Here is a 24,185-nt window from a genome sequence, read left to right on the forward strand (position 1 = left end):
AACTACCAGATAATAGATGGCTGTTATATTTGCAATTTGCCAGCCTACTGCTATCTGAGTTTTGCTGAAAAGAGGAGCTTGGCATCTTCTGATTAGTTTAGTACTGTACCTTTATCTCTTACCCACTGAGAGCAAGTGCCATTTCACACTAACTTACCTCCTCAACGAGTCAGGAAACGCATAGGGATCAGAGCTTGTCTGACTTCTAAGGTGAACCACATGCTATGGATAGTCACAAAACACTCAAATCCAGGCTCGACTTGGGATAAATTGAACTATATGAACTATATGGACTAAGTTGAGTTCATGTAGAACTCAAATTTCACCACCACCTATCAACACAGTAACCCGAATGTCACCAGGTAGCTGGCCAACAAGACAGCTTCTGCCACGACCAGAAATCAGCAGGAAAGTGGCCGTCTCCCCACCTGGACCCAAGTTCACAAGTAGAGGGGTCATGCTTATTATGTTTCACGAACGTGTGTACTGATTACCTTAAGTGTTCTCTGCTACTTCAGTTTAATATTTTTGGCATCCTTTCAGGAGTCTCATTCCCTGATGCTGCTAGTGAAGACCAGTAAGCTCAAATATTTAAACTTCTCTGAGTTTTTAGCCAGACTCCATTCGAGTGTTACCCTGTCCCGGGTAATTTTTCGAGTCTGGGTTGCTAAAGCAGTGCCTGTTGAGGGAAGGTGAAATAGTAGTGTTTATGCATGCTTACACATGCAGGTGCAGTTTCTCCACTGCTTTTTTGGGGTGAGGACTGGTGCCATTTGCTGGGGGTCTATTAATAATAATAAATAATAATAATAATACTGTACTGTATTTATATAAAAAATTTGTTTATAAGTAAATTTGATACATGATACAGTTCAGAATTCAGAGGTACAAAATATACATTACATAAACCAACTAATACAGAGTGCATTTCAGGCAAAGTAAATATAATTAGGAGAGTTATTTAACAGTTTAATGAGGCAAAACTTGAAAGAAAAACTGTTATAAAGTCTTTATTTGTCACTTTGCTACAGTTTATAATGTACTAAAAATTCCCCCTTAGCCAAGAGGTCAAGATCTTAAGCTTGACCTCTACCCAAGGTCAGGGGCCCAGTGTTCCAACCTGGCCTGTCTTGCACAAGACCTGGTGTTCAAGCCTAACATGCTCTGCCCCAGCCTGAAGTCAAATTCAGTTTGCTCAGTTCCTAGTCTGACCTGCACTGCCAGAGGTCAAGGTCAGGGCCTCGGCCTGACCTGCAGTGCCAGAGGTCAAGTTCAGGGCCTCGGCCTGACCTGCAGTGCCAGAGGTCAGGTTCGGGGCCTCGGCCTGATCTGCACTGCCAGAGGTCAAGTTCGGGGCCTCGGCCTGACCTGCACTGCCAGAGGTCAAGTTCGGGGCCTCGGCCTGACCTGCACTGTCAGAGGTCAAGTTCGGGGCCTCGGCCTGACCTGCACTGCCAGAGGTCAAGTTCGGGGCCTAGGCCTGACCTGCACTACCAGAGGTCAAGTTCAGGGGCCCCCAGCCTAAGGTCACGACCCAAAAAGAGAATGTTCGCAGACCAAAAACATGACCCGGCTCACCTGATATTTGACATTTGACCTGGACGTGGAGACAAGGAGGGCAGAGATGTAGCGGGGACGATATGGTGCGAGAAAGTGTGGGAATGTTGAGAGAGAGAGCGAGAGAGACAGTAGTGTGGAGGGAGGCGGCGACCACTCCACCTCCACCACCATGTAAATACAGACACTAAGTCACTTGATCCACAAGACGGATCACGCACATATTTACATATCAGACTCACAATTTTTATGTTTCTTATATATATATATATATATATATATTTATGTTGGTCAATATTACAAACCACAATAAAATGCTGTTTATTTTTCAGTTTCTTATACTAAACTGGAAAATAGTTATTAAATGAAGGTCAGTGATGTGAGGGACATAATCCGGACGTACTTGACAAGAACGACGACGGCCGGTGTAAACACTACACATCGGAAGGCCCACGAACATGATCCAACGCACAAAACACTAGACTATGGTCAGATTTTGGATAAAAATCCTATGTGATAGTTATATTTTCATATAATAATATGTATTAAAAGTAAATGCCTAACATGTAATATTAATAAATAAAACAAAGTCAGAAGCCACACGTCTGTCTCCACATGTCTTTTATGCTAAAGTATTCTTGGCACTCTTGTACTTGTTCGCTAGCTGACGTTCACGACTGATCTCGCCTTCAAGGACTATATTTTATTTATTTATTTATTTATTTATTTATTCATATATATACAAGAAGGTACATTGGGTTTATGAGCGTACATAGCATTGATATTTTTACATTCTTGTAACGCCACTAGCACGCATAGCGTTTCGGGCAGGTTTAGTCAATCATAATGATAATAATGCTTATTTATTTAAGGGAATAAATTTCTGGCCCACTCATGAATAAGATGAGAATTTCTGGACCTCAAGAATAATCGAAACATTATAATAATATTTTTTTTAGTTGCAATAAAAATATAAACTACAAATAAACAACATTTCACTCAAAGATCCTTAGATATTAATGACTATAATCCGAAAATATATGCAAATTATATGAAAATGCATGACCATGAAGGAAAAATAAAAGAAGAAATTTCTTAAACACTTCCTTGTTCTATATCATGAATATATCATGATATACGTCTTATAGAGTGTTGATTAACACGAAATTGCTTAAGTAATTTACTGTTACATTTTTTCTTTTTGGTTATAAATTATCTAAATTTTCATGTTATTCATAAGCACACACACACACACATATATATTACTTATATATTAGGAGTCTGCTAGCTGAGTGGACAGCACGAAGGACTCGTAATTCTGTGGCCCGGGTTCGATTCCCGGACCAGGCAGAAACAAATGAGCAAAGTTTCTTTCACCCTGAATGCCCGTGTTATCTAGCAGTAAATAGGTACCTGGGAGTTAGACAGCTGTTACGGAGCTGCTTCCTAGGGGTGTGTGAGAAAAAAAAATATAGTAGTTAGTAACAGTTGATTGACAGTTGAGAGGCGGGCCGAAAGAGAAAAGCTCAACCCCAGCACAAATAGCCTCGGCTACCACTGCCTTTTGTACGGTCACTGATGGTCGAGTGGTTTAAGGCACCGTGTACGCCAGTTGAAATGTGCTCCTGGTGGTGCTATATTAAGTTGGATTAAGGCATGGCTATACCAAAGGAAACAAACAGTGTAAATCGGGGTTAAGTCAAAGTGGGAAAATGTTGTAAGTAGAGTGCCTCAAGGCTCTGTTCTGGGACCTCTGTAATTCATAATATATATAAATGATTTAGATTCAGGTTTGAGCAGCAATATTTGCACATTTGCCGACGATACGAAAATCGGGAGGGAAATAAACACGGAAGAAGACTCACTATCACTTCAAGTTTAAATGTTCAAAATAAGGCAAGTAGGACACTGGGATTTATTTCTTCTGTACAGGTAACAGTACATTACCATTTAGTACAATTAATTCATTTACAATGCCACCTATTGTAAGCCTTATAATTTGCCTATTATCTACTTCAGTTGTGCTAATTATTGTAAGCTTTATAATTTACTTATAATCCACTTTTAATTATATTACTTATAAAATGTAAATAATGTATTATTCGCTACTCAAAAGTGATGAAACAGAGAACCATAACCCACCGACTGAACGCTCCGGACGACGTAAATGAGGAGGCGGAGCTTAGCAAATACCTCCCTGTGATTAGCTGTTGCAGGGAATGGCAACACTTTTTATGAATGAAATGCAAACTAACAAATACGTCGTTATTAACGTATTTTTTTGCAACAACCTCTTTGGCTTGTACCTGACAGAAATTTCCATCGAACAGAATAATTTAATAACATGTAAGAGGGCGGGCATCGTATCATCGATATTATTTGTTGAAGGCAACCCCTCTATGACGACGTCATAAGTTAGGTAGCCAGGTCATTTTTCTGTAACACCTGTTATATCCTGCAATATTTAATTATCACTTTTAAATAATTAACACTTCACTTTTCAGGTAGATTAAAGTTGAAGCAGAATGTTATGAGCAAGGCTGGTGTGCTGAATAAAGATGATTTATAAAATGGATGGAGCCTTTAGCTGATCCCTTCCTGTGATTGGGTGTTGTGGTGAATGTCATCAAAGAATTTCTACCAATGACATGGAGCCTCGGGAATTCTTACTTTAACACAACTTCTTATTGGCTGCTGTTTGGCTATTGATAGTGCAATGTCGGGCTAACAGATGGCGCCAGCTGTATTTTCCATGGGGGTTTCTTGATAGTGTAATTTGATGTCAACAGATGGCATAAGCTGTTACTTATTGATACTATTGACTGGCCGGGGGAGGATTTACTAGGCGCAAATCCTTAACTATAACTCAGCAGTAAAATGGGTACTTGGTTGTGAAAACGATTCTTCGCAGGGGTCGTATTTCAGGGAACATAGGATTTTAGTCAGAAATTTTAGCTAAATATCCCCAGTTTGCTAACTGTAGATAGTAACTAAGTGATTGTAACCTATCCACCGCTGCCCACTGGATGGGGGGCGGTGTGCAGGACAAACATATCAATTGACACTAGCTCTCTACATATGTCAGTTGCTTAATTTAGAAATTGTACTTGTGGTCGATCTCGAACCCATTTATGATGTGACGACTTATACTGAATTTTGTAACTAACTCATCAAGATTGTAATTTGCTTAGCTAAATGAATTGTGGGGTTCAGTCCCTGAGCCCATTATGTGCCTCTGTAACCCTTTCCACTACCGCCCACGAGATGGGTATGGGGTGCATAATAAATGAACTAAACTAACTAAGCTTCGGGATTTGTAGATCAGTGTTTAACCATTGTGATCATTGCTGTCTTCTTGTATGTGCCACCAATATGCTGTATTGTGCCTATTAATCTTTTTTAAATTACCAATCAAGCTGTCACTGCAATCAATCAGTTGTGAATCATTTATTAATTTATATTTTTCAAGATGAAGACGAATGGTATTTGCAATTATCGATTCAAGTAACTTTCCCACAATAGACGTTAAGCAAATTGGCCGATAGTTTGACGCAAGTGATCTATCTCCCTTCTTGAAAATTGGAACCATTTAATATAAAGATGTTAAGGCACGAAAACCTGTTTATTCATTAAATTGTATAAAGACAAATTAAAAGAGCCTGACTTAGATATTATTTGAAGACATGCGCTAATTATATGATCATGTGCTATCTATTTATTCATATTCTTAACTATTATCAAATTCTATGTCCTCGGTTTTGATCATTTTATTGACTTAGAAGACGATAACAGCAGTGCACATAAGCCAGCATATATGAATTATGATAAATATATAATAATATAAACATACATATATATATAAAGTTCTCACCTATGATGTGCTGCCCGAAATTTTAGCGAAGTATCCAAAATTTGCTTACTGTAGGTAATGTATGCACATGACTAAAGCTGCCGCCCAGTTGGGTGGGTGTGCAGCAAGACTAGTAACTGTGTGACTCACTATAGATGTAAAGTGCCTCGTATAGTGACTGTTGTGAGCCTCTTGTAATGTCACAAGTGACACCTCTTTGTGTCACTTGTGACGCAAAGATTATTGATGTGTGTATTTGTGTGGGTGATTAGATATGTATGTGTATGTATATGTGTATACGTATATATATATATATATATATATATATATATATATATATATATATATATATATATATATATATATATATATATATATATATATGTGCATATCACGAAAATAAACACGTGATTAAGAATGTGACAATGTCAGACCACGGAGGAAAATGAAACAGGAAATTTCCTTAAGTACTTTCGTATATTAAATACATCTTCATTCCTTCATCCTTGGATTCCTTCTGAAGATGTATTTAATATACGAAAGTACTTAAGGAAATTTCCTGTTTCATATATTCCTCCGTGGTCTGACATTGTTATATATATATATATATATATATATATATATATATATATATATATATATATATATATATATATATATATATATATATATATATATATGTACACGTATGTATGAGGGTGTGTACATGTGTATACAACATTGATAATTTTGTAACTAGCGTCAAACATTGTTATTTGCTTAGCTAAACGAACTAGAGGGTTCAGTTCCTGAACCGATTATGTGTCTCTGTAATCCTTTACACCCCCGCCCATGGGATGGGTATGGGGTGTATAATAAAGAAAGAAATTGAATTGGCACAGGACAATTTCTTTCTTTATTATGCGCCCCATACCCATCCCATGGGCGGTGGTGTAAAGGATTACAGAGGCACATAATCGGTTCAGGAACTGAACCCTCTAGTTCGTTTAGCTAAGCAAATGACAATGTTTGACGCTAGTTACAAAATTATCAATGTTATATACACATGTACACACCCTCATACATACATGTACATATATATATATACGTATACACATATACATACACATACATATCTAATCACCCACAGAATTACACACATCAATAATCTTTGTGTCACAAGTGACACAAAGAGGTGTCAGAAGTGACATTACAAGAGGCTCACAACAGTCACTATACGAGGCACTTTACATCTATAGTGAGTCACACAGTTACTAGTCTTGCTCCACACCCACCCAACTGGGCGGCAGCTTTAGTCATGTGCATGCATTACCTACAGTAAGCAAATTTTGGATACTTCTCTAAAATTTCGGGCAGCACATCATTATGAATGAAGTACTTACACATTTCTTGGACACTATTGATGGTGTTATCTCTAAATTCCGCGATTTTTTCACATTCCATTATATAATGACGCAAAGTGTGCGAATAGTTCTGCTGACAGAGTTTACATTTAGTCAAATCTACATCAGCAGATGTTACAAACTCCCAGAGGTACTTGTAGCCGAGCCTAAGCCTAGCAGTGGTAACATCTAGAAGTCTGCTAACTTTATTGGATGACCCATAGACGTGCGGTTCTTCATGCATAATAGAATGATGATAGATGGAGTAACTGGTGTGAATTTCACTTTGCCTCAAGTCTCCGAAATTTATAAAATAAAATATTGTAGATTATTGTAGCTCGATGGCATTGTAGCGAGTAGATTATCCCAATAATATACTCGCTCCAAATGCATTGTTAACCCATTTGTTGACCTTCCCAACCATGTTAAAGACTGTACCTCTCTCAACCAGTTTAAGTTAAAAACGAAGCTATACCTAATAAATTCCCTGTAACCTACCTTACCCTTCTATTGTCAACCAATGTCTGTTTTTTTTAAAGAGCGCTGTTTGTCGACATTATTGTATTTGTGCTGCTTTTTCATCTATGTTTTCATTTCTTGTTTTCATTCTACTCATTATGCTCAATTAGTATTAAGCTTGTCATTTAAGTTTATCATGCCCGAAACGCTTTGCGTAATAGTGGCTTTAGGCATTGTATGTACTAGCTCTACCTATAAGTCAACCAATCTTTGTAAAAAATTATTGTATGTATGTACCTTACCTAAATAAACATTTTATTTATTTTATTTTTTATTTTATACATTCTGAGCACATTGGCAGTTACGGTAATCCATTTGGAGGGATGCTGATTTTCAAGGAAGAAGGCTTGGAGGGCTTCAGTGCAGGGGTTAGGGTGGGTTAGCCTAAGCATCTTGATACCAATTAAAGCATTAATTTCAGTGATACGATCACTTACACATGAAATATTCAGTTCCTTCCTCATGTTTAGTAATTTAGTTGTACGGGGGCATCCGAGGATAATCCTCATGGGTTCGTTTTGCATCTTTTCCAGCCCTCCAAGCATTCTCTCAGGCACTAGAGCAAGCATGGGTGCAGCATAATCAATCAGAGACCTAATATATGAGAGATACATCATGGTACAGGAGCGCGGCTGTAACTGGCGAACAGACTTTATACGAAACGGTTATGTACGAATCGATCAGTCCCGTTAAGGATGCGTCCGAGTCCTCAAAAGCCCCTTCCTTCCTCACTACCCTATTATCATCTCACTTAATCTCATGTAAAAAATATCACTCAAATTTAATCTCATTCAAAATATTGCTTGAGCCACACATGCCACTGCAGCACGAGTCAGTATGCATTTATCATATTCATGTTAAAAAAATTTAACATCGTAATGTGGCGTTTATCAGAAAAGATTTAAGCGCATTTTTAAAGTACATTTTAAATACATTTTAAATGTGAGTAATCATAATGATACTTGGAATTTTTTTATTATTTGAAAAGGAACCAAGCGATCAGTGAGGAGGAAGCAAAACAATCGGATGGGGAGAAGCTCTTCCCTAATAAATGACGTTTTCGTAGCGAAAGAATCACTTGTTCTTTAATTGTAAGCCGTTATACTACAATTATTCACTATGATTAAGTTGTTTTCTATGAAAAATCAGAAAAAGGATGGCAGCGATGTTCCCAAACAAGGGACACAGAAGCGAGCCTCAGCGGCCCAGCTAAGAATCACGAAAGGTGGGTAACCAGCTGAATTATTTTAATTATTAATTAATTACCTACACAATGTTACAGCTTTTGTGTCGGCTGCTACTGTCATATTAAGGTAATGAATTTGTTCATTTAGTGACATGACGCGTGTTAGCGTGTGCAGATGACCACGGGTTGTGGCACCATGACTAGCCAAAGATTTTTGGGGACAGGGGGGGGGGGGGAGTCGACCCCCATAGGGTCAATTTTATCGCACAACTGAACGCTGTAAGTGTTCATTGAAGTGTTGCATGTGCTGTACCAGTCAGTCCGGGTGTAGTCTTGTGAAGATAAGACACTTGTAGTGCTGCATAACCTATATGACCTTGTAACACTAGTCTACACTTCCAGCTCTCTACTGAGGGATAAGGGTTCAATCTCTGGGCAGGAAAGGAACGGTTGGGCATGTTTATTTTTAACCGATAACTTTGTTCACCTAGCAGTAAGATAGGTAACTGGGCAAATCCACAAGGGCCGTGACAAGGATTTTTATTTCATTACAACTGTGTAGGTAACTGGGAGTTAAGCAATTACTGCGGGTTGCATCCTGGGGAAGGCCCATAGTTGACCTAGGTGGACCTGGATAAGCCTAAGTACAGGCTTCCTCTCCCCAGAAATGGGAATTTAGTAGGGCAATGTGCATACCTCCTAGAAGAATTCCTCATCTGAGGGAAACTAAATTTATGATCTTAGAAATATCCTTTATTCTGAATTGATCTTTTGGTTGTTAACACTTTAACATTCCAACCCGTAGGTTTGTACCCAACCGTAAATGTGCTGGTCATCTTAAGGTCCTGCTCAGCAACACCTAAAATGTTCATAATCTTTTTTCTTCAGGTTTTCTCAGCTTTACATTACAACTATAAATGAGATGTTAAAGTATTTGCGAATGAATTTGCTAAAGTTTTGATGAAAAAAAGTGTTTTGATAATAGGTTGTGGGTGACAGGGCTGAATATATAACTGGTTATGAATATATCACATTCCTAATATTTTTCAAAATCCCTCAACTGTTTTTAAACATAAATATAAATAAAATATATGGAACTGTGTACACTTGATCAATCTATATCACAGTAAAATGCAAACAAACATAACTTTCATGCTTCTCCGGAAAGTAATTTACAGAGCGTAATGAAAATATTCACAGAGTCATTATCATCTTGAGTGATGGGTCATTTTGGCCAAGATGATCTTTGGATACTAGCCTGATACTTTAGTTGGCCTCCAGATAAATCTATGTCCACACTGCTCAAAAAAGTTTAGTGCTCTGCACACTAATTTATACCAAAACAAAAGATGCAGACCTAGGAAACAGGGTCAGTTCAACAGAAATTGTGAGAGGGCTAGAGATCAAAAGACACAAGCATGGGATCATTATAGGAAGAGGCCAAACCCCCAAACATACCAGCGATACAAAGATGCGAGAAATAACTACACGACAGTAAGGAGAGAGGCAGAAAGGAACTTTGAGAACGGTATAGCAGACAAATGTAAATCAGATCCAGGCCTTTTCTATAAATTCATTAACAGCAAGCTGCAGGTAAAGGATAATATTTAGAGATTGAAAATGGGAGATAATCATGAAAAGTGAAAAGGAAATGTGTGAACATTAAACAAAAAGTTCCAAAGTTAGTTTGTACAAAATGAAATCTTCAGAGAACCAGACAAAATAAGAATTACAGAGAACAACAAAGAGTACATAGAGGTGTTTAGAGACGAAGTGATAAAAATGCTCTTGGAGCTAAGTAAGAACAAAGCAGTTGGCCCAGATAGAGTTTCACCATGGGTTCTGAGAGAATGTGCACCTGAGCTCAGCATTCCACTTCAGCTGATTTTTCAGGAATCCCTGTGTACAGGAGTTATTGCAGATGTGTGGAAAAAGGCTAACAGTTCCAATATACAAAAGTGGCAGCAGGGAAGACCCCCCTCAATACTAGACCTGTATCATTGACAAGTGTAGTAGTCAGAATATTGGAAAAAATAATTAAATGGGAGGAACACCTGGAGAGAAACAATATATTATCACACAGACAGTATGGTTTTCAATCTGGAAGATCCTATGTATTGAATTTACTCAGTTTCTATGATTAAGCCACAGAGATTTTACAGTAAAGAGATGGTTGGGTTGACTACATCTGGATTTAAAAAAAAGCGTTCGACAGAGTTCCAAATAAGAGGTTGTTCTGGAAACTGAAACATATTGGAGGGGGGTGACAGGTAAGCTTCTAACATGGATGAAAAATATTCTAACCGATAGAAAAATGAGGGCAGTAATCAGAGGTAATTTATCAGACTGGAGAAATGTCACAAGTGGAGTACCACAGGGGTTCACTTCTTGCACCAGTGATGTTCATTGTCTACATAAATGATCTGCCAGATGGAATACAGAATTACATTAACCTGTTTGCTGATGATGCTAAGATAATAGGAAGGATAAGAAACTTAGATGATTGTAATGCCCTTCAAGATAACCTGGACAAAATAAGTATATGGAGCACCACGTGGCAAATGGAATTTAATGTGCATAAAGGCCATGTTATGGAATGTGGAATAGAAGAACATAGACCCCACACAACCTATAAATTATGTGGGAAATCTTTAAAGACTTTTGATAAAGAAAGAGATCTAGGGGTGGTTCTAGATAGAAAACTATCAACCGAGGACCACATAAAGAACGTTATGCTAGGAGCTTATGCTACTCTTTCTAACTTCAGAATTGCTTTTAAATACATGGATGGCGAAATACTAAAGAAATTGTTCACGACTTTTGTTAGGCCAAAGTTAGAATATGCAGCGGTTGTGTGGTGCCCATATCTTAAGAAGCACATCAACAAACTGGAAGAGGTGCAAAGACATGCCACTAAGTGGCTCCCAGAACTGAAGGACAAGAGCTACGAGGAGAGGTTAGAGGCGTTAAATATGCCAAAACTAGAAGATCGAAGAAAAAGAGGCGATATGATCACTTCGTACAAAATAGTAACAGGACTCGATAAAATTGATAAGGAAGAATTCCTGAGATCTGAACTTCAAGAACTAGAGGACACAAACTCAAGCTAAGGAAACATATGTGCTGCAAAAACATTAGAAGATATTCTTTTGCAAATACAGTGGTAGACGGTTGGAACAAGCTAAATGAGGTGGTGGTGGAGGCCAAAACCGTCAGTAGTTTCAAAGTATTATATGACAGTGCTGGGAATACGGGACACCACGAGCATAGCTCTCATCCTGTAATAACACTTAGGTAATTACACCTCTTAAGTGCCCTAATATACACCAGACATGGGATAAGAAAACACAAGTTACTGATTAACACACACACACACACATACATTCTATAACTGTACAAACGTAAGGAGGGAGTGAGAGAGAGCCTGGTCTCATGATTACCTGCTTGTTGTCTCCCCTCTTGTTGGTTACCTCCCTCTTGCTCCTCTGCCATTTTCCCTGATCTTCGCTGTGTTGTAGGGGGGTACTGAAGTCACTACAATGCAAACTAATAATTTTTGTTAAATGACTTTCAGTAATTTCAAGACTGATGTCACATTTTATGTCAAAATATTTACATTATACTTTGGAAACACAAATGACATGTTTTAGCATCATTGGACCATTTCAGTGCTGATGTGCTAGCTTCTTTTCTGTTCCCCATTCCATGAGCAGAGTTTGTTTTTAGTGTAAAGGAAAATGTAGGTTTTAACAGTGGTGACCTCTTAATTTTCTTGATTGATTGTCCTGTACACTTTGGTTTTAGTTTTTCTTAAGGATTTAATGATTTACCTCACTATTTTTCCAGTTATTTCTTTTGTATGCATTTGAAACATGCCTTAATAACAAATAATAATGATTTTGATAAAAAACATGTGTAAATTTTTAAGGATTTATTTTAAGCTTTAATGATAATTATAGGATGAATGTGTTGTATAAAATAGGTAGAGCTATGCAATTCTGTAATTAATATTTTCTGAGTGCCATCTCTGGGGTAAATGAAACGCTTATGCATTGCATCTGAAGCAAAAACTAACATACAATGAAATGGATACATTTTTCAGATACAGTACTGTACAACTTATAAATAACAGCTCAGACTGTCACTATTTTCATAGCTAAATATTCATTATATTTTCAGATATCAATGAGCTGACATTGCCTAAAACTTGTGACACAGAATTCCCAGATCCTGATGATCTTCTCAACTTCAAATTAATCATATGTCCAGATGAGGTAAGGCATTGTAGAAAGTCTGCCACTGGAGATGTGTTAGCCTTTTAATTATATCTTAATGCAGGGGGTAATATTAATTATAATGATATGAAAATAATGTTGTAGTTGGAGTAAGTCTAGATTATTTATCAGAAAGTTGATTGGGTCATCTTCATGTCATTGAGGTTTGAACATTAAAACTACATGCCAATCCTAGGTTTGGTGTACGAATATTTGGTTTACGATCCATTTCTTGGAACGGATTAAATTCGTACACTGAGCTTCCACAGTACAGTAGTTATAAAAAATTATTTCCAGGTGATCAGGGATGACTGTACAGATTTATTGAGGTTATCTATTAGTCCCCTTACAATGCCCAGCCTTTTAAGATGCATCCATGAGGTGTAGCCAATAATCTTAAGAAGTTCTCAGGAGTGAGGCATCTTTCCAATGCAATAACAATTTCAGGCCAATGAGTATTTACAAAAATGTGAGTGAGCTCACCAAGGAACTAATGAATTCCCCATTGTAGGTACACATATACAGATTGGCTCCTCATGTTTGCATGTAATTTGATAGGTAGGTGTACAGTGTATAATAGCTGGCCCTTTTACTGGGAGACAATTGGTAGATAGGCTTGTTTTCCTGGGAAAAGTAGAAAATTAACATTAATAGAAATGGTACCCATGAAAAAAATGCTGGCAAAAATCATAATTGTGTCATGAATCTAAGATTGGTGCCAGATCAGAACAAACCAGGCATGTAAAATGCTTTCATTTATGCTTAGCAATGCTGATGGGTTAAAATTTGTATTGTTCAATTCTATATTGTCTGAAGGAATGTGTTTACACGTTAAATCAGGGGTCTTTTGAACCAATAGTACAATACTGTATTTCATAGCACTTTTAACCCAATGTAGAGCATGTTATGCATCTTCGTTATCTCATGTCCCACTTTCGTGTGGTGGGGAGGCACATTCATAGAGATGGTGAAAATGTATTGTAGGAAAAGTGAGCTAGAAACATCAAAGTTATATTCACTAACATTATTCACAGCTTTAAAATTTTATTATATTAAATTTTATTCAGCTTGTATTATAAAGAGATCTGTTGGAAAGACTTTATGGGCTGATATCAAGTCTAACAATTATAAATTTGAACATCAACAGGGCTTCTACCGGGGAGGGCGCTTTGTCTTCAGCTTCAAAGTTGGCCCAAACTATCCACATGAACCACCCAAAGTTAAATGTGAAACAATGGTATGTAGTGTTCATAATATTTTCAGTTTTGTGCTATATATTGTACTTTATATTGATTTATTGTTTGGGTGTAACTATTAAAAATGTTATATCTATAATTTTGGATGATAGTAAAATGTTCTTAATATACTATCGTCATTTAGTTCATAAACATAAGAGTAATATCCTTCTTAACACTTTGAGCTGCACGGCGTGTGCTGCCCAACCCCAAGGTGGGCCTGGCGTTTCCCGTCAGCGCGCACCCACACTTAAATGTGTATACTCTCTTCAGTTTTCTCACGTCAATTTTCGTGTTACATCGTTCATTTTGGTATCAAATTGATTGTTCCTAATAGAATTCTCTAAAGGGATACATGCAAATAAGGTAAAAAAGCCCAGTATGCCACCCGCAGCAAACTCGGAAATCGGCCAAGCATTACCCGTGAGCGAGCTCCCATCCTCACACCCACAACACTTACACTAAAATGTGTATACTCTTTTCAGTTTTCTCACATCAATTTTCGTGTTACGTTGTTCATTTTGGTATCAAATTGTTCACAATAAAATTCACTAAAGGTATTTATGCATATAAGATAAAACAAACAGGCGTGCTACCCACAGCAAACCAGAAAATCCGGCTAGCGTTATCTGTGAGTGAGCACCCATTTGCACACCCGCACTTAAATGTGTGTACTCTCTTCAGTTTGATCACCTCAGTTTCTGTGTTACGTCGTTCATTTTGGGTATCAAATTGTTCACAATAGAATACTCTAAAGGGATATATGCATATAAGGGCAAATGGACGAACAACATTACCAATACCATAAGATAAAGAATATTGCCATGTGAAAAGCCAGCTTTTTGTCATTATTTTACATTGGTTTTCATTCCCGGCATTTTTGTGACACAATATCATTCGTTTTTGTGTTGCTTCCTTCTCATAAGTGTTTATACTACAATATCATTGTATAATAAATGAAAAAATATGTCTGTACTCTCCACCCAGCGATGTTTGTAGAGTATGAGTTGAGCATTAGGTTGAACCACTCCACTTGCTCCAGGAAAAGGTTTCTTGAAGTTTCTCAACCCATGTTGAGTGGATGGGGTAAGTATTACTGCTTATCCAGTGGATATGTCCTTTTGCGCTGGTACAAGCCAAAGCATGGTGCAGCACACAGTGCCACACCACACAACTTGCACTTATACCTGGTGTCCTTCCTTTTACCAGACTTGTAGCAGACACGACACTACAGACCTTTCTTGATGCAAATTAGGGAATTGTTCAAGTTCCTGTTTAGATGTTCTGGTTTATCCACAATACCAAGGTTTCTCCTAGCAGCAGCACCACAAGGAATAGTCTGACCCTCATCTTCTGAGTCAGTTGAGGAATTTTCATCTCAAGGCGAAGAAGGGAGTAGTGGCCATCTCACACCTGATGGTCCGGGTGTTGCAAACATTGTCGCCAGTAGATCTTCTCTCATTGTCATGCACATCACCAGCATATATGATGATGTCATTTTGGAGAGGCCAATTCTTATACTCAAACTTCAGTAGTGACCAAATGATTACTTCATTTAACTGGAGCAATGAGTTTCTTTGTATCAGTTATGTAGTACTTGTATAACACAAACGCATTATGGATAGCCATTTGCAGAAAGTAAAACATGATTTTCTTTGTCCATTTGTGACATTTCCGTGTGAAATGATAATATTTGACCATTTGGTCGAAGTGATCAACACCTTTCATGTGGTTATTGTAGTCACAGATTGCCTTTGGTTTCTTCACAGTTACCTGTTGCAATGAAGATATTCCGTCAGGTTTGCGTACTCGTTTCCTTTGTTTCACGTATTATGTATCTGCATTGTTGCAAGTTGTGATGAGTGAAACAACTCGCTTATCTTTCCACAGAGTTATAAAAGTATTGTCCTTCTTTCTGAATACAGTTTTATCTACTGGTAGATAATTTATCTTTGTTTTATTTTTGCTGTACTTTTGGAGAACACTACTTAGCTTCTCCCTCTGATGTGTTCCTTTCACTGTTTTTGTCCTGGAATGACTCTGTTTGTGATCACTATCCATCTTGGAGTAAATGTCGAGTGTTTATAAAGGCAGTAACAGATATAGCTGACGAAAAACGAGGGGAGGCCGCAGCGGTCACGAGAGTAGACACGATAACAATGGGCCTACCATGTGGGAGGCGGTGCTGTGATGCCACATGGGCCATCACAGAAAATGGGAAGATGTTGACGCACATTTTAAAATATGTCCCATAATGATTGGAAAAAAATTGAATTTTAACAAATACGGTATCTTAATTTTGGACACAAAATGTGTGTCCGACGGACATCCATAAATCTTCATTTTGATTTTTCTTAAACTTAAAATAATTTTAGCATATCTTTACACAAATGTATAGAAGCAAGCTTGCACACATTGGTGGTGGATTTTTTTTTTTTCCTGGGAGATTTTTGTTGGTGCTAATCTTCCCAGCTTGGTGCCTTCTTTTGATTATTACTTACACTGATGTGGCTGGTATGAAGTGGACCACACTGATGTGGCTGGTGTGAAGTGGACCACACTGATGGGGCTGGTATGAAGTAGGCCACACTGATGTGGCTGGTGTACATCAGGCCCCACTGATGTGGATGATGTGAAGTGGGCCACATTGATGTTGATATGATTAATGACATGACTTATCTAATATTTATTAGTTGACCTAATTTCAAAGCATTTAATCAGGTATACCACCCCAACATTGACCTGGAGGGAAACGTCTGCCTTAACATTCTACGCGAGGACTGGAAACCTGTCCTAACCATCAACTCTATAGTCTATGGGCTTCAGTATCTTTTCCTTGTTAGTATTTGTTTATTTTTTAATATTTCAATCTTTACACTTTTTTTTATCATGGATATTTAACCAGTGGAATATATAATGTAATGCTGATTGAATTACACTTAATGCTTAGGAATTATAATTTTAATATTAAATAAGTGAAAGGTTTAAATATAAAATACCCTTCTTTTGCAGGAACCAAATCCTGAGGACCCATTGAACAAGGAGGCAGCAGAAGTGTTACAGAATAACCGACGGTTATTTGAACAGAATGTGGTTAAGAGTATGAAGGGTGGCTACATTGGCAATGTTTACTTTGATCGCTGTCTAAAATGATTCCAGGCATATGGCTCCAGAGCTCACATCATCTGAATGGGTGTCCGGAGTGAGTTTAGTTTGGAGTTGAATCAAGTTCGTGGCTTTTATACACACTACTTAGTAATCAGCTTGCGGGGGATGCTTCCCATTTTTTTTTTTGTCATAATATTTATTTCCTAGCTATAACCCAGATTTGATGAAATTATAATAAGGAAAAGCTCAAATGAAGTGTACATTAATATTCACTCCACTACTTTACCTTCATATCTTTCCCCATCCTAATACAGTACTGTATATGCCTTTTGAATCTTACTTTTTTTCTAAATCAGGAAGTTGCCCCAAGAAGGTTACTTGTGATTCTCCTCCCCAGCGTGTGTAGCTGAGGTCTGTAAGGCCTGGTCTTACCTTGCCGTGTATGTCATATGTCTGTTTTTGTTAGAACCACAATGAGCTTTATCAGTGTTGATATGCTATGTGACCAGCCTTAGTAATATTACTCTTCTGGCAATAGTAATATTGCCAGAAGTCGTATTCTCTTAAAGAGGCTGTACACTGCTGATAGCATTTACTTTAAAGATCTAGTATTAAAGGTGACCTCTAGCGGTCTGATGAAAATAGCTAAGTGGTCTAGTAACATATCAATGGCACCAATACCAATCATATCCTCCACTACATAAATTTTGCTGCTATGCAATACCTGTACTGTAATATGAAAAAATTCAGATGTGTATATTATTGATATTTTCTATTTTTCTTGTTAATAATCCAATATGTGATCTCCATAATATCTGTTTTTTCCAGTTTAGTGCTCAAACATTGATAATTGATTGCTTAGAAGATATTGAAGAGCTAATTATTGATGTATAGTTTATGATTGAGGACATGTCTACAGATCAAAACAAAATGCCTGTAATTGGAAAACCATTTGATCTTGCCAGTATGAGTTGTCAATGAATGCTAGCAGCAATAGAGGTAATCATTGTTGTTATAAAATTATAAGTTGACAATTGCTTATCAATCCGAAACTTTATCATTGGTAGATCAGAGTATTACTTGAGGATCTGATATTGGTAATGGCTCAACTTTCAGATTATGAAGACTAGCAATAACACTGGCCGAACATTGTTGTTCATGGTTGTGGTATATTAGGTTAACAGTGTTTAGAAACCTGAGTATCTTGTAATGAAATGAAATTCAGCATGGGTTTCACAGTATGGCCACACTGTTACTATGTTATCCAGAATATAGTTGTCACTTTTTTTTTATATAATATTTTATTTATCCATACAAGCAAAAAGTTACTTGAAATAAGTTGAAGTTGCCATCAAACATTTTTTATGCAAATGCTCTCAAAGGAAAAATAACTTTTAAAATTGGATTTTGGGTGATATTTAACTAGGTTTATTTTGGTTTTAGACTAGTGTGAATAGATTCTGTACTTCCAGTTTTGTGGTGAAAGAATTATGTGCATGGCAAAAAATTAAATGTTTAAATATGGTAAATCAGGTCCTGGATAGTAAAGGTTATAAAAGGGTATATAAAGGTTAGGTCAACACATGAAATACAAGTACTGTACCACCAGTGTTGACAGTATCAGTGACGGCAGCGGACGACCCGGAGCCACTGCAAATCGTTGTTGCAGGGACTTTATCCAAGATTATTATCGTCCAAGAATTTACCCCATTTACTTTTAAGATTTAAGATATTTTGATACCTCTTATCACATGGTTTTTTGGATAGTATTTATATAATAGTTTGACTGAAACAAAAGTGTAACTGTTGTCTGTTGCATTCAGCATTTTATCCAGCAGTATGTGGTCTTGCACCCTTACAAGTGCTACATTATTTCACAACTTTTGAATGTTGAGAGAAGAGGGAAAAAAATTGATGAATTATGTTGCTACTTTGAATTTTATTTTTGAAAACAGCAACTTGTTTATTTGTAATACACAAAATATTTGATGTACCATTGTATATATATATATGCTGAAATGTAAATTTTTTTTATATTTAGTACATAATACCAGACCCTTTATTTTCTTGCATCTGAATGTTTCCACCCATTTTCCTTTTGTTGAAGTATGCTACATCATGAATTTAGGGATATATTCTAAAACATATTTGTGACCGCAAAAATATACATGCAGAAATGTGCTTTTGCAAGCAAAATTACTAGAATAAAATTCAGCATTACCTATTTTTGTGCGAGATTATTGCCCATAGTGCTGGAATTTAAAAAAATTCTGAAATTTATGTTATAGAACAAAATATTGAAACAAATGGCTGAATAATACTGGAATTAGAGCAGACATAGTGGCCAAATCCAACATAATTGCTGAGAACTGGTACAGTAGGCAACATTTCAGAAAATAAAACCAGAGCTTGTTAGAGACTGTACCTCATACTGCAACAGTTTTGCTTCGTAGGTTCCTTTGAACATTTTCTAACTGAATATTGATGGAAGTTAAAATAATAATACTGGTAGGAGACTTAGTAAGCATGTTTCATAAGAAGGTAAGGGATGTGGAGGACCAAAAGTGGAGATGTAATTAATATACTGTAGTACTTTTATGAACAAGAGAATGTATAGGACAAAAATATAAATGAACTAAATATGTAGGATAAAGATAACTATTTACTACACACAGAAATCACGACATGGTATACCATGTCGTGGCACAGTCGATTAAGGCGCGTCTAGGATCCTCTTGGATGTATGTTCGAGCCCTCATCACGGCCCTTGTGGATTTGTTTAGTATTTACTCTAGGGTGAGAATGAACACAGAGAAAAGACAGAACTCGTACAGTATATAGCACTTGATAAATAGGGAAAGTGTGAAGGATTTGTAGTGATGTTGTTCTTAGTTGGTATATGTTCTTTGGATATAATAAATAAGTCCCAGCATGTAATCTTTGTATTTAAGCTCCGAAGGATAAAGGAATCACTATATAACTGTAACTGCAAAAATGCAATGAATTTAAACATGTGGATAGCAGGATAGTGGATGTAGATTGGTTCATGAGTAAATTAGGGGTTTAGTAAGGGAGAAAGAAAACTGAAATATTTCTGGAAATTAATTGTTGGGCAAACCTAATTTTTAGATTTACAGATATGAAACTAGAAAGTATCCAGCTATTCTAGTATAATTGGGTGCCTTTGTTCAGATTTAGCTGCTGCTTTGTGATTAGGATGAGGCCCTTTGCTCAGTTAGTATTTATCTCTATGACAGTTGGAATTTTGTTGGGTAGGGAAGCTAGGCCCAGTGGGCTTACCTCACTAAATCTTATCTCTCACCTTAATCACCTTAGATAACTGAAAAATGTAATGCCAACATTGTCTATTCAGTGATAGCTTCACCACATACCATCGAATCTACTAAAATATACATTATAGCATAGACCTTAGTATCTACTCAAATTGCTAGCCCAAAAGTCACATGGATGGTTAAAGATGAACTTCATGGAGGTGATCACTTTTCCATAAACTGCACATAGAATTCATTCAAAGTGTACTCATGCCCACTATCATACATATAGAATTATTGTATATCTGGAAAACCAAACAAAATCTTTATTACCCACAATTCCTTTCTGGGATATGAAACCTGCCATACCATACTCAGGGAATCGGACTCATGGAACATGAATTAATAGGTTAGCTTATCAAACGTCATAAGCCAAGCATAAACGAATATTAAAAAAAAAAAAGAGAACTTTGTAAAAAGTGTTAAAAGTATTAAGACAAATTTCACTAACTAAAGCATGGAATCTAATGTTGTATTAGCATCCTGTATACAGCATCCTTGAAATTCTGAATATTCTGTGCCATACTGTATTTTAGCCACTATAAGAAAAGTACTAAAGTTTGAAGAATGGATGGAGTTTAGCTCAACATTTTGAAGGAGCTTGCTGATGAATTTTTTGTTTCTAACAACTATGGAAAAATCCCTTTTCCAAGGAAAATTGCTCTTGAGATTGACAGTATGCTAATATAGTTATCTTTAAGAAAGAAAATTACAGAACAATCTTTCTAACCTCTCATCTGCAAGCACTCAGAGTGGAGAATCCTGAGAGGAAGAAATTATCTGCCATGTTGAAGTACAATTTTGCAAAAACATCAAAATTGTTTTGTCAAATCTGTTTAACACCTGCTCACATGTGTGGAAACAGTAGCCAACTGTGCAGACCAAGTTAATTCCCAGTAGGGTGTACATACATTTCACAAAGGCTTTTGATAAAGTACCACACAAAATACTGTCCTAGAAATTACATTCATGGAATTAATAGTAAAATACTGAAATGTATACGACAATGACCAAAACATGTAGAACAGAATTGTCCTGAGTGGAATAAAATCCGATTGGAGAAATATTTGGAAATAATTCCTTCAACCTGATGCCTCTGTCTAGCAGCAAGTAGGTACCAGGGAGGTAGGCAATTGTTAGGGGGGGTTGTATCCTGGAAAAGGTTGGTATTTGGCCTAGTGGGGCTCTTGATTAGGTTAACAGGGTGCCTGTTCTCAACAGTGGGAAATCATAGGCATCAATGTAGATGATGTTACAAATCACATCATAAAACTCTTGGACGATAAAAAGATGATGGGAATGCATATATGAAAAATGATATTACAGCCTTGCAAAAAATATACCAGTACACAAACTTTAGTCAAATAACTGGTAAACATTTTACTATTGAAAAAGACCTCGCATGTAGGACAACAGTGTCACAGCTACCTTAGTGACAGCACAGCTTTGCAGTATATAAAAAAAGAGGATTTAAGACTTGGTCTCTTGGGCTGAAAATTTTTTAGCAAGCTAGAGATGCTTTAAACAAAATTACGAATGAAACTAGGGATAACCAAACGAAATTTTTTGACTTCATGGAAATGAGTGATTATCCAACTACAAATCTCTCTTTGAACCCCCCCCCCTCACCACCGCCTGGGCTACTGTTTGAACAGCCCGCCTTCGTGAGCTGCCAATATGGACAAAATGAGGTCTACTAAAATGCGTAAACATACCAGACAGATTTAACATAACGAATCCACGCATGGAAAACGTGGTTTTGTCGGAATGCGTGCGATGAATTATTTTAGAGGAGCAGTTTGTATACAAGTATGGAGACCTTACCTAAAGAGATATATTGAACAGGGAAATGCAAAGCGCAAATATATGAAAATCATCCTAGAATTAGGTTAATTAATTAATTCACATATTGTACCAGGAAGGGCTGCAAGCGAGCCTCATCAATTAACAAGACACGACGAGGCTTTTAAAATACTAACCAAGTTCTAAGACTTGGAACTTGGAACATCCAGACCACATCCTTTGATAGGTCCAACGTATACACCCAAAAGAGGTAAATAGCTTCGAGCTCATGCCTCAGTGTAGAACTGAGCATGAAATCTCGCCCGCATAATTATAAAAATAATTCATTTTGTCGGGAACAGGAAGCCAGTGTATATACACGTTAGGCTTACATCGAGGGCCTCCCCAAAGGTCAAACTACTGACCCTTCCCAGGATGCAGTCCCACGAGAAGCTAACTCCTGGGTACCTATTTACTGTTAGGTGAACAGGAGTATTAGGTGATAGGAAAGGAAGGGAACTATCAGGAGAATGCACCAAGCCATTACGACTATAAAGCACTTGGAAATAACCAGAATAAAGATTCGGGATGGGATAGAGAGAAGGGATGGTGCCTAACCGCTTGGACGGTCGGGAATTGATTGCCGAACTGCATGACCATGAAGCAAGATCGTCGCTCGACCGTCCAGCCCAAGTGATTGGCTGAACCAAGGAAATGCGCCCAACCATCTGTCCCGCCCGGGATTCGAACCCGGAATTCCTGATTGTGAGTGGAAAACGAACCCAACTGTATTACCGGGACCCTCATAAGCCGTTTATACCAAGATTGTCACAGCTCGAAATACAGCTGAAAAATTCCCTAGGAAGAATGGATCGAGGAACCTTCCGCAAGCCAGCGCGGCTTCCTACCATCACCGAGATCAGTGACACTTGCCGGAAACGCTGTGTTTATTAGTGGCTTTAGGTATTGTATGTACTAGTTCTATATATAAATCCAACATTACGTTTGTAACTCATCTTCTATGTATGTACATTTACCTGAATAAAAATTTTAATTTTGAATTGAAATAAGTTTATTGAGGTAAAATACACACAAAGGGATGAGATAGCTCAAGCTATTCTCACCCCGTAATTTTGAATTTGAATTTGACAATTTAGAACGTCGAACAAGACATATGGGATGAGCTGTGGGAGCGAGAGCTCGTACCCTGTGAACAAAGACAACAGCTAGGAGACTACTCTTCAAAAAATTTATAAGTTGCCTTCAGTTATATTCAGATAATATACTTTATATTCAGAAGTTTAATATAGCCTTTTATAACCATTTCATATCTACCTATACAATAAACTCCAGGCTAATACACTATAAAAACAGTAAATGAGACAACATTCTTCAACCATTACCTCTTCCCTTTATAGTCCCATTAGAAAATTTCAAATAACAGCATGGCAAAAATATAAAAATTTAACTTCAGTCACAGTCCACAGCTCAAATTCAATTTGCTGAACACACTTCCGTACACAGGCACTATACAAATCTATACACTGACGTGGCAAAATTAGTTGTATAGTGTGCTGTTGTTGTTGTTAAAGATTCGCTACCTGGAACAAAAAGTTTCAAGTAGCACGGGCTATGGTGAGCCCGTTGTGGACTTACTGGCACAGGAGCAAGGCTGTAACTACCACCAGTCGTATATAGTGATGATTGATTGATGAAGGTTAAGCCACCCAAGAGGTGGCACGGGCATGAATAGCCCGTGAGCATATAGTGTAGTTCCAGACGTAACTTATAGTCACCACTCCGCTGTCTAGTTTGTCTTGTTGCTAGGTAGCAGGAACTAAATGGTAAATCTATGCATCAGGATTATCTATACACTTTACTGTAAATAAAATATGATCATTCAGTCCTGGAATGACATTCGTTCTTGCAATATAATATATAAATTCAACTATTTTTGCTC

The 24,185-nt window shown here is 37.3% G+C and overlaps 2 protein-coding genes across 4 annotated transcripts in view; one reads left to right on the forward strand and one right to left on the reverse strand.

The window, feature by feature from the left end:
• The window catches only part of LOC123770675 (phosphatidylserine synthase 2), a 39,832-nt gene extending 38,077 nt beyond the window's left edge, over positions 1-1,755 (reverse strand). Inside the window, exons 1-2 of one of the 3 annotated variants that reach the window (XM_045762753.2) lie at positions 1,579-1,746; positions 495-679 (exon numbers count right to left, since the gene is read on the reverse strand). Coding sequence is in view for 2 of the 3 variants with exons in the window: in XM_045762752.2 (XP_045618708.2) it covers positions 1,579-1,592 (14 nt within the window). In the remaining variant the exon portion in view is untranslated. Of the gene's footprint in view, positions 1-494; positions 680-1,578 lie in introns of all 3 variants that reach the window. The other 2 variants (XM_045762752.2, XM_045762754.2) reach the window with 2 other exon arrangements.
• Positions 1,756-8,295: 6,540 nt separating this feature from the next.
• On the forward strand, positions 8,296-19,337 carry UbcE2M (NEDD8-conjugating enzyme UbcE2M). The gene is made up of 5 exons (XM_045762751.2): positions 8,296-8,533; positions 12,674-12,768; positions 13,916-14,005; positions 16,725-16,841; positions 17,016-19,337. Exons 1-5 carry the CDS (start codon positions 8,428-8,430, stop codon positions 17,154-17,156), a joined length of 549 nt encoding a protein of 182 aa, XP_045618707.1. The 5' UTR covers positions 8,296-8,427; the 3' UTR covers positions 17,157-19,337.
• The last annotated feature ends 4,848 nt before the right edge of the window (positions 19,338-24,185 follow it).

This window comes from Procambarus clarkii, chromosome 56 (genome assembly GCF_040958095.1).
Source record: "Procambarus clarkii isolate CNS0578487 chromosome 56, FALCON_Pclarkii_2.0, whole genome shotgun sequence".
In the NCBI taxonomy this organism is placed as follows: Eukaryota; Metazoa; Arthropoda; class Malacostraca; order Decapoda; family Cambaridae; genus Procambarus; species Procambarus clarkii.

Bases quoted from the DNA above. Each gene is read 5' to 3' on its own strand.
- UbcE2M (XM_045762751.2), top strand. From the start codon at position 8,428: ATGATTAAGTTGTTTTCTATGAAAAATCAGAAAAAGGATGGCAGCGAT. The intron at 12,769-13,915 runs GTAAGGCATTGT...GAACATCAACAG, and splicing joins TAATCATATGTCCAGATGAG to GGCTTCTACCGGGGAGGGCG. The intron at 14,006-16,724 runs GTATGTAGTGTT...GCATTTAATCAG, and splicing joins AAGTTAAATGTGAAACAATG to GTATACCACCCCAACATTGA.